We start from the raw sequence: 12100 nt of genomic DNA on the forward strand, positions 1-12100 counted from the left end.
AGATGAAGGGTTGCTGCGTATTACTTTGAAATAAAATAATAAAAAGCATGTTAAAAAAAGTTTAATAGCATACCATCATAGGGTTGTTATGAGATTGTAATGAGTTAATATTTGTGAAGTGTTTAGGACAGTGTTTAGGAATATAGTAAATATTATGTGTTTAGATAGAATAAGTAGAGAGTGAGCATCATCATTCTTATTCCCCTATTCACAATAGGTTTTCAAGAGAAAGTCAGCTTTTAGTTTCGTTTAGTCAATCAGCATGTATATGTATTTATTCTCTGCCTAGTATAATAAAGAAATTTAAAAGTAATATAATACCAGCCTCTACTCTCAAATGACATATTTTATTGGGAGAACAAGATGATACAATTTATTCATGTAATAAATAACTCTTAATAATTGAGATCTGTAATAAGTGATAGAGAGATACAAATGAGTGGTACCTATTTTCACATCTAAAGGAGAACAAAATATAAGAGTACTGGTTTGGGCTATATCATTGATTCCAAAATTTAAAAAAAAAAAAACAACTGAAAAATTAGCTTAATTTTCATTAGCTTGATGCTAAAACTCTTTTGGTGGCAAGACTGACCTGAGAATACTTATAATCTTAATCCTACTTACTGTGCCAATTCATATGTTAACTGCAAAAATATTGATGTATTTGATTACAGGGTATCCGATTACCCTGCTGGATATGGTACATAATTACATGGTAGATGTATAATATATGAAAAATCCCCCAAATTCTGAGTTCCAAACACTTCTCGACTCAAAATTTTTGAGTAAGGGATTATTGGTTCAGACTGCACATTCATAATCAGACAATAAGAAAATATAGATAAACAGTAATAATGCATTAAAACTTGCCTGTAAAATGAAAATCACTATGAGATATTACTACTACACACCCAGTAGACTGGCTAAAGTGAAAAGGATGAACACCAAATGTTGGAGAGGAACTTTAATACATTGCTAGTAAGAATATAACATAATACAAATACTTTGGAAAACTTTGTAGCAGTTTATTATAAAGTTAAACATATACCTCCCAGCCATTCTACTCCTAGGTCTTTATTCAAGAGAAATAAAAACCTACATCCACAAAGATCTTAAACAAGAATAATTATAGCATTTTTCTTCATAATAGCCAAAACCTTGATGAATCTCAAAAGCAGACAGACATAAAATATATATTGTATGATTTAATTTATATGAAATTCTAGAATATGCAAAACTAACTTATGGTGATAGAAATCATATCAGTGGTTGCTTCTGGGCAGAAATGTACCTTGGGTGGGAAGGGGCATGAGAAAATATTCTGGACTGTTAGTATTCTGTCTTGACAGGGTATGGTTATAAAAGTATATACATCTTTCAAAAATAAAAGGTACACTTAAGATTTTGTAAATTATAAAACAACTTTTTAAAAAAGCTTGTCCATAGTCTCACTATTTGGAGATAACCACATTTTGGTTTATATCCCAATACTTTTTAAAATACATATTTGTATAACATTTTTAGAAATGGAATCACAGTATACATGCAATTTAATAATATGCTTTTCTTTAATTTAGGTACATTGTAAGCATTACCCCATGTCATGAAATCTTATGTTTTTGTTTTTAAAGCAAAAGTTCCCTTTAAACTATTTGCTAGAAACTTAAGTGTGAATCATATCAAAGCTGAGCTGCTCTAATTGAATGAGAGACAGAGGAAGGAAGAAGAATGGTTAATTACATTATCCATAAGACCCATTCTAGGTCTAAAAATGTACTTCTCTGTGTAGGAGAGCTACAAATCAGCATGACTCTTTACATACATATTTTTTTTCCTGTGGTTCTAACTAAAAGGATTACATACTATGATTGAGGCTTTGTTCTAAGTGCTTCATGTAAATTAACTCACAATTATGAATCTTCATAACAACTATAAAAGGTAGGTTCTTAATCCCATTTACCATTGGAACACCCCAGTGAATTGAAATTGGGTGATTTGTACAAGATCAGTCCGTAAATAATGGAGCCAAGGTTTGAATTTAGTCCATGTGGCTCCAGAGCTCACCACTATACTACAGCTGCCTTTCAGAACAAACTGAATCATTCTGCTTTGTACCTATGAAAAGATAGAGAACTTCCTGTGACAATTTTGCCTTTTCTATTTGTCTAGAGCTAGCCAACATGGAAGAGGATCCCAGATCAGCTGGAGTTGCTACCTTTGTTCTTCAAGAAGAATTCGATAGATACTCTGGCTATTGGTGGTGTCCAGAAGCTGAAACAAGTAAGGGAGTTCACAGTAATATAGGTCAATTAAAATATTATGAGATTCAACTCCCAGTTAGTTTAAATGCACAGATTCTAAATCCTGAATAGGAGATTCTGAAGTGATGAAGGTTGGATTCTACTAATAATTATTTAGAATATACAAGCTATATCCCACCTTAATGAATTCTAATAAAAACAATTGTATTGTGGTTTAGTGGCTCAGATCCTTCAACTAACCTTGCCAGTTTTTCATCTAGAAGCTGTTCTTGGTAATGTTAGTGGCAACAGTGGTGGCAAAATAAAAAATAGCACACCTTAATGAGTTGTAGGACTGACTAGAGAGTCTGCATGAACAGATGGCCAAATTAGTGTATGAATGGATCAGAAGAAAGGGCACAAATCCCTTTTCCTTGGTGAATTTGCTAGTATTTTACTACCTGAGAAACTCTTCTGTAAAGCAATGGCTTTCAAACATGTTGACCATGACCTAGTTAGAAATTTGGTTTACATTCTAGCCTAATACACTGTACTTATACTGTGGGTAGAAAACCGAAAATAAATTTCATTAAGCAATACTTATCCTTATATATAATGTACTAGTGTATATTCTTTGTTGTATTTTTTAAATGCCATTTATGATCCATTAATAGATTTCATGATCCACTAATGGACTGTGGCTAGCATTCTGAACACTTCACTAAGAGACCATGAAAAATATTTATTTTTAAGCCATGTCTTAGATTTCGACATTTAATATGTAAAATATTTTGTCATAAGTCTATTTGTTATAGCAAAATTTCGATATGATTAGAGAAACCATTAAAAAAAGCTAGACTCTATATAAATAGTATTTATTTTTTTATAGGAAATAATAGAAATGTAATTAAATAATATATTTTTCAATAAAGAATGCATTTTAAGGTATGCAAGGACTGAAGTCCTTTACATCTGTTTTCCCTGTTTAAAAGTATCCTTTAGCCAGTAAAAATGGCTTAGCAGTAACTCACCTTGGTACTGCAATGACTAGAGATATTTTCATACATAAAAGGCAGTATATTTTGAATATAAATTATTTTTCACAGTGGGAAATATAATGCTAGAGGAATGGTCAGTTATGATTACTTTCTGGAATAATTCTTCTGAATTTTTAACGTTTAAATTCCTTTTAAGCTCCTAGTGGCAGCAAAATTCTTAGAATTTTGTATGAAGAAAATGATGAATCCGAAGTGGAGATTATTCATGTTACATCCCCTATGTTGGAAACAAGGAGAGCAGATTCATTTCGTTATCCTAAAACAGGTACTATATATTTTCCCTTGACATTTATATTCACTCATTTCTACTTTCCAAACGAGATTTTCTCTGGAATCATCCAAAGTTATGGTCAGCATTGATCATTTACCTTGGTAAGGATGGGATGTTTATTGACACTGAAGTAGATTTTTTTTTTTAACTACAGGCTGACCCTTTTTAATTATTTTCAAAGGTGGAAAAGTGCACAAAACTGGTTATTTCAAGAAATGAATAAAAAAGGTGTCTCTGCTAGGAAATAAAAATTTTAAGTGCTAATGTCTTTAATAAATTGGTAATTTTTTCCCATTTTTCTGTTTATAGCATTTCACTTATAAAGTGATACAGAATTTTTCTTCTTTCTTACCGACTCTTGATATTTTTCAACTTCTTTTTTTTAATGCCATTAAAAACTATGTGAATTTGTGATGGAGTTCTGAGATTCTTATGCATTAAAGCTCTGACTGTACAATGTTCCTTACTTAAGTGTAAAGAATATTGATCTGGCAAAACTAACTTGAATAATTTGGGATAGGCACTACTATTCATTTATGTCTCTTTCTAAAGGCACAGCAAATCCAAAAGTCACTTTTAAGATGTCAGAAATAATGATTGATACTGAGGGAAGGGTAAGTATAAAATGTTGTTGACTTTTTATGTCATTTGACTAGTCAGTCTAGTAGAGATCTTAGATACACTTTTTTATTTTTTGGACTTGTTGAATTTGCTGAGACATCTGTGGATCATGATTTCAGGTTGACTTTATTTTTTGAAAACTTCATGCTGGTTCCCAAAATAGGAATATGGGGCCATGCATATTTATCATTCCTTTCCAATAATTTCTGCTCTTTGCCTTCATTAATGCTCTAGATCAGTATTTTAAAAATACTGGTTATCGACTGGTGAGTTACCTTCTGTGTTGGATATATGTCTATGGTAAATTAAATATCCCATATTTCTCTTGTAATGTAGTCCATTTGGACAATCAAATGCTTATAAGCTGAATGCACACAAGATTGATTATAGATTTAATTGAGATTTTTAAAAACAGCTTTATTGAGGTACAAGTCACATATAATACAGTTTAAGATGGCTTTTAGTATATTCACAGAGTTGTGCAACCATCACCACAGTCAGTTTTAGGACATTTTCATCATCCGAAGAAAGAAATCCCTTAATCATTACCTCTCAACTTCCCCATGCTACCCAGCTCTGGGCAGCCACTAATCTACTTTCTCAATATAGATTTGTCAATTCTGAATATTTCATGTAAATGAAATCATACAATATCTAGTCTAGTTTATTTCACTTAGCATGATGTTTTCAAGCTCCATTTATGTCGCACCATGTAGCAGCACTTTATTACTTTTTATTATCTATTAGCCCATCGTATGGATATTTATCCATTCATCAGTTATGGACATTTGTGTTATTTCCACCTTTTGGATATTATGAATAATGCTACCATGAATGTGTGTGTACAAATTTTTGTATGGGCATACGTTTTCATTTCTCTTGGTTAGATCCTAGGAATGGAATTGTTGGGTCATATAACTCTGATGTTTAACCATTTGAGGAACCACCAAACTATTTTCCAAAATGGCTGCACTATTTTATATTCCCACCAGCACTATATAAGGTTTTCAATTTTTTTACATCCTTATCAACACTTGTTACTTTTCATCTTATTATAGCCATTCATTATAGTGGGTTTGGCGTTGTATCTCATTGTGGTTTTGATTTACATTTTCTTAATAGCTAATGATATTGAGCTTCTTTTTATTTGTTTATTGGCCATTAGTATTTCTTCTTTGGAGAACTGTCTATTCAGATCCTTTGTTTATTTTTTAAAAAACTTTTTAAAATTGTGTTGACTAGATTTTAAATAAAAAATGTTTGCTTACGCGGGGCCATTTCACTAATGTATTACGCAAATAATATTTTAGGCTAAAATATAAGGAACTAGGGACTATTATTTTTCATAGATACTAGAGTCTAAAGTGGTTAAAACTTAACTTTTCCAGTTATTATCAAGAGTTCTGTTAGTATAAATTCAGGGGCAAAGACTTTTAGACTGTGCTAATTCTTGTGGGTTTTTTGGCATAAAGAGCACAAGTATAGGTAACCCACAACTTACTGCTGCTGGTTTTGCTATATCCTGCATGCCTTTATAAATACTTAAGTCTGAAAAAGTATATGTTATTAAAGATAATGCTTTTAGTGACTAGTAAGTTAATTATTTATCTAAGTCTTTTATAACTAGATTCCTTTTTTTTAATAGATTATAGATGTCATAGATAAGGAACTAATTCAGCCTTTTGAGATTCTGTTTGAAGGAGTTGAATATATTGCCAGAGCCGGATGGACTCCAGAGGGAAAATAGTGCGTATGTTAAATTGTCACTTCTTTACAAATAATTTAGGATCTAGAACTATAGAACTGTCTATGCTATTAGATTTTCCTTTCAGTTGGAGCTGCCTTTACATATAAATTTGCAGTGTAGTTATTTATGCACAAAAAATTTTTCCTGAACTAAGTGGACTTGTAGATTTGTAATCCTATAAGCATAGGTGCATTGCATTTTAATTCTGTCTCTTACTTAGCCAGTCATGGTTTCAAAGTGTTGTGGTTAAAATAATATGACTTTAAGGCTCACATTAAGTGTGTATTTTTTAAATGAATTTAAGCAGAAATATCTGTAGAGCCTTATGTGAAGATGATTATATATAGTTCTGTATCTAATGTAGACAACAGAAATTTTATGAGGCTGGCATTTTCTCCCTAAAGAGAGAAAACAATTTCAAAGGCCATCTGCAATTTTGAAAATTTAAAGAAAAGCACTTTTTAAAACTCCATTGAAAATTAATTTTGATAAATAAGTGTAGAATCAACTAATACTTTTAATTAGCCATTTGTAAGTGATAATTTAACATATACCAAAGCAATTTTTTCATTGTGATTACAGAAATAACTCACAGGTATTAGGGGACAAAATAGGGAACTACTCATTTTCTGAGAGCTTGCTTTATTTTTGGTTCTTTTTTCTTATTTGTTTAAATAGTGCTTGGTCCATCCTACTAGATCGTTCCCAAACTCGCTTACAGATAGTGTTGATCTCGCCTGAACTATTTATCCCAGTTGAAGATGATGCCATGGAAAGACAGAGATTCATCGAGTCAGTGCCTGACTCTGTGACGCCACTGATTATCTATGAGGAAACAACAGACATCTGGATAAATGTATGCCCGTTCTCCTATACTTGGTTAAATATTTTTTCAGAATGCTAAAGCAAATTAAGTTTTATAGCAAACTATCAAAATGAATTTTTAAGCTCAAAATGAGAATATTATTTGCATAGTTTTAACATTTCAAATTGGAATGATGGTTCCAGAATGGAAAGGTTTATAGGTAGAAAGTAGATGCCATTGTAATGACATCTCTCTGGCTGCAGATTTGCCCTTGTACTTGGACATATTAGATATTGAAAACACAGCCTCATCAGTGCCTGTGAGAGGAAAGTCTAGAAAGGACTTTCTCTTTTGAGTTGGCAAACTATACCAAAATATACTAGTTTTGGATTGTATTTCGCATTTTCCAATTTAGTGGGAAAAACTTAAACAGATATGAAATAAATAAATCCAGCTCACTCCTTTGCTGTATATAGGCCTTATAAGATTCACCTAAAACAGATGAACATGTCTTTTCAACTATTAAAATATTTCTCTTTGGAAACTAATAATAAAATGCTGGAAAAAAATATTTCTCTTTGGAAAAAAACTTTTTCTCATTTCTATAATAAGATTTTTATTATTAAACAATATCTCAAAGGATTACAGCGATGATGAGTAAGAAAAAGGTTTTGGTCATTTTTTTCTCCATTTAGGAACATTTATTTCTCAATGAGTGAAGTCTTTGACTAAAGTAAGACAAATCTGAAAGGCCCAGGCAAAATCTATAATTGTAAATACACCGTAGCCTCTAACACTGATAGTTATTTATACTTGAGTATGTTTATCAAGTAATTCTTTCTCTAGCTTAATTTGTTTATGTAGTAATTTCATTAATGTGTATAGTAAATTAAGCTATTCATTTTACAGATCCATGACATCTTTCATGTTTTTCCCCAAAGTCATGAAGATGAAATTGAATTTATTTTTGCCTCTGAATGCAAAACAGGTTTCCGTCATTTATATAAAATTACATCCATTTTAAAGGAGAGCAAATATAAACGATCCAGTGGCGGGCTGCCTGCCCCAAGTAAGAAATTCTTTTTTATTTAAAAAAGAAAAAATGTTGGGGGCAGAAGGTGGGAGGGGCAGAGTAATGTAATGTCTCTTTTGTATACTTTGTAAGCACCAGTACTTGCTTCATTAAACTCGATACATAAATTAAACTAAAATACAAATGCATGTGTAAAAACAGGACAAAGGTATTTTGTTTTGTTTTTATGAGTATGTTCATTTTAATACTTGCAATACCTTAATTGGAAATTGACATTCTAGGAGTTGTGAGTTGGCATCTACTCTGCTAACTTGATTCCAACCCATAGGACAAAATTCTTGATAGATTTATAATAAACTGTTAATAGTGGATAATCTCTAAATAGTGGGTTTACTTAGTTTTACTTTCTACTTTTACCTTGACTGTAATTTTTAATTTGTTTAAAGTGAACCCATATCATGTTTAGATTTAAAATGCTGTTTTTTAAATATTATATAGTTATTAGATATTTTTACATACTAGATGTTTTTTATACTGTCACCATCTACATTGAAGTTAATGTATAGTTATAGCTCTTCAGATTCATATAATTTTGTTGCCCAAAGTGAAATTACATACTATGTCTGCTGAAGTTAATTTCTTTTAAAGAGTGATATTTTCCTTCTCGTAAATGTAATACAGATTGGATGTGTAAACCTTGAAAAAGTGAAATGGTACTTTGAATACTTCAGGATGTTTTAAAAATTGAGTTAATGATTTTCTACTTAAATAGTTTGTTTTAGAATAGTAGGCACTTTATGATGTTGTGTTATATGCTTAACTGCCATTTGTAACTTAACAGACTCAACATAGCCTTTTAAAAAAAACTGGTAAACTATACCTAAGAGAATTTATCATTTAAAGCATTTTTAAATGTACAGTTTAGTGCCATTAAGTATATATATATTTTTATGCAACCATCACCACCATTAATCTCCAGAACTTTTTTCATCTTCCCAAACTGAAATTACCTAATAAATAATACACAATTTAGTGGAAAATAAATAACTCCTCATTCCTTTCCCCCTCAGCCCCTGGCAACCACTTTCTGTCTCTATGAGTTTGACTGGTCTAGAGACTTCATTTAAATGGAATTATATAGTATTTATCCTTTTATAACTGGTTTATTTCACTTGGCATAATGTCCTCAAGGTTCATCCAGGTTGTAGCATGTGCCAGAATGTCTTTCCTTTTTAATGCTGAATAATACTCCATTGTATATATGTATCACATTTTGTTTATCCATTCATCCCTCCACAGACACTTGGGTTGCTTCCACCTTTTGACTGTTGTGAATAAGGCTGCTATGAACATGGGTGTACAAATATCTATCTGATACTCTTTTGAATATATACCCAGAAATGAAATTGCTAGATCTTATGGTAATTCTATTTTTAATTTTTTAAGGAACCATTGTACTCTTTTTCATAGCAGCTGCATTGTTTTACATTCCCATTAGCAGTGCACAAGGGCTTCAGTTTCTCCACATCCTTGCCAACATTTGTTATTTTCTGGGGGATTTTTTTGGTAATAGCGAGTGTGAAGTGGTATGTCATTATGGTTTTGATTTGCATTTCACTAACGACTAGTGACATTCTGCATCTTTTCATGTGCTTATTAGCAATTTGAATATCTTTGGAGAAACGAGTTTTTGAATCCTTTGCTGAAATTTTAATTGGGTTGTTTGTTTTTAACGTGGCCTTTTAAATATCATTCTTTTTTGAGATAAGTGAACTCAGTCTTAGGACCTGCAAAGTAAATACTGCCTGTGACTCTGCTTCTTTCCTTAGCCTAATTTTTTAAAAAACAGGTAAGACCTTATATTATCTAAGATGAAGAATTTCTTCCCTGAGAGCCTAAGTTTAACTTGGCCCTTAGTGTGAAATTATCTTACCATTCCCTATGTTGTTCAGAAGTGAAATTCACTTATGGAATTCCAGAAAGTTTAGTGACAAAGACTGGTCAGAGAGCTGTGAATAGTAAATAGTAGTTAATTAAAACAGTATTTTGGGGACAGTAATAAAAAGTATAACTTAAAATGTTTTACTCTAGTTGAAGAATGTAAGAAGAGCTGTTACCTCAGTTAACATTAATCTCAGAATGCCTAGCCTCTGTTCCTTCTCACTGTCTATTTCTGGGCCCCTCAACTCATCTACCTCTTTTTTCCCTTTCTTTCCTTTTTTTTAGTCTTTCTTGCTCCAGGTCTTCCTCATTTCTCTTCAAGTCCACTTTATTTTCCTCCTCCTTTCACTTTTCTTCCTTAAGGAGCTATGATATGAAACTGTTAATACTTGAGAGATATATATATTAAATAATATTTATTTTCCGGCCTTAAAATTTAAAATACTAAGTTAATTTTTTGTACCTAAGAAAAGAAATTAAGTCAATTTTTAAAAATTTGAGCGAGACCCCTGTACTATCTCATCATCTTAGCCTGCCCTCAGCTGTCATTTCCCACAGCCGTAGCTAGCAGTAACTAGGCAAAGAGAAATAGTTTCCATTTTTTAACCTCCTCCTTAGACCATTGAGAGCCTCACCTACCAAGACAGAATTTCGTAAAGACAAATGGGGCATGTTGGCATTTATTATGGTAATACCCAATTTATTTTTGGCAAATGAAAAATAATTACATTAAAATTTCCCTTCTGTGGCTTTTTAAGTAGTTTGTTGGCATTTCTAGAACAAATGCCTTGTTGACCCATTGGATGTCTTTGTCTACCCTAAAGTCTAGAAATTTTTTGAGTTCTTTTCTGGCTTTGCCATAAGAATATATTTTGCTGTTTTTACTTTACTTACATGGATCATTCCATCATTATTCCAGAGTATTATGAGGACTCATAACTTGGAATTTTTTTTTTAACTGTGGACTTTTTTTTATTATGGTGAAATTCACATAACATTAAATAAATTAAACCATTTTAAAATGAACAGTGACATTAATATATTCACACATTGTGCAACTACTACTTCTAACTACTTCCAAAACATTTTCATGACCCTAGACATAACTCGAAATTTTAAATCTACCTTTTTTGTGAGAAAAAAAAAGTTTAGAATACTATTTTTTACTGTTTCATTTGCTTATAGTCTTGTATAAAGTACTGAATTATAACTATATTTATCTTTAGGTGACTTCAAGTGTCCAGTCAAAGAGGAAATAGCAATTACCAGTGGTGAATGGGAAGTTCTTGGTCGGCATGGATCTAATGTATGTTCTTTTATTCTACTAATATGTTTAGTCAACATCTCCTGTGTACGCAGTAATAAAAATCAGTAGTACAACTTCATATGAATCCAGTGTTTTGAAAATGATAAGTTTAAGCCTAAAAGAACTCAAGTTGTTAGAAAGGAAGAATCTTAAGATATAAATCTCACCCATTTTATAGCCCTGGTATTAGATGTATGATGGTTACCAAAGGTCACCATTTTCAGATACAGCATTGCTACTTAGTAAGGAAAGGGCTGGTCCGTACTTCTCCAGTCTAACAAGTTGTAAATTAAGATATAGTTTGAGAATTATTTTTAAATCTCTTATAAACTACTTGTGTCATTTCTACATTAGAAATTGCATTTACTACTACTGAGGTAGTGATTCTTTCATTCACCTGTATCTTATCTCATAAATTTAAAGTTTCATCCACCATCTGCAAAAAGTGGTGTGGACATTTATACAGAGCATAGATTGGTAAGGAAAAGGAGAGAAATCTACCCACCGTTTCACTTTCAGCATTTGGCTTTCTGTAGTAATTCAGTGAATTCTAATTTTTTTCTTTTGCCTTTCACAGTACTTTATATTTGTTTCTGCTTTCAGTTAGGTGGTCAGTTTCATGAGATCTCTAAGAATTCCACCCATTATATGTGTGATACATAGTTAAGTTGATGTATACTACCAAGATTATAGTGAAGGCCTATGATTTCCTCTCATTGATTTGGAAATTTATTGAAGGATTGTGTATGCTGGCTACTAATAAGAGTCACTTGTAATCCCCAAGGTAATCAAAGAGAAAGAATGAAGATCCAGGTCCCAGGTTTGTTTTCATTGGTAAAAACTTTAGAATATAATAGGCTACCTTTATAGTCTAATTTTCACTGAGAGTCTCATATGGCCTTCTGATTATATATCCAAATATATATTTTTTCTGTTTAGGGACCTTGGATATTATTGTCACCTGAGAAAAATCTTATTGTGGAATTCTAAGCTCTGATAACAAAAAATTACACTAATGTAAATTTCATGCTGTGTAATGATTGGACAATACTGAGAGAACCCCCAAAATTTTATT

The 12100-nt window shown here is 31.6% G+C and overlaps 1 protein-coding gene across 9 annotated transcripts in view; it reads left to right on the forward strand.

Annotated features, from left to right (window-relative positions):
* Window positions 1–12100, forward strand: part of DPP8 (dipeptidyl peptidase 8) — a 50848-nt gene that overhangs the window by 20701 nt on the left and 18047 nt on the right. For all 9 annotated transcript variants that reach the window (XR_002781136.1, XM_023532500.1, XM_011363317.2 and 6 more), the window contains 7 exons: window positions 2173–2283; window positions 3438–3566; window positions 4125–4186; window positions 5839–5939; window positions 6619–6796; window positions 7655–7814; window positions 10946–11025. Coding sequence is in view for 8 of the 9 variants with exons in the window: in XM_023532500.1 (XP_023388268.1) it covers window positions 2173–2283; window positions 3438–3566; window positions 4125–4186; window positions 5839–5939; window positions 6619–6796; window positions 7655–7814; window positions 10946–11025 (821 nt within the window). In the remaining variant the exon portion in view is untranslated. The remainder of the gene's footprint in view (window positions 1–2172; window positions 2284–3437; window positions 3567–4124; window positions 4187–5838; window positions 5940–6618; window positions 6797–7654; window positions 7815–10945; window positions 11026–12100) is intronic.

The sequence above is a fragment of the Pteropus vampyrus genome, unplaced genomic scaffold, assembly GCF_000151845.1.
Source record: "Pteropus vampyrus isolate Shadow unplaced genomic scaffold, Pvam_2.0 Scaffold85, whole genome shotgun sequence".
NCBI lineage: Eukaryota > Metazoa > Chordata > Mammalia > Chiroptera > Pteropodidae > Pteropus > Pteropus vampyrus.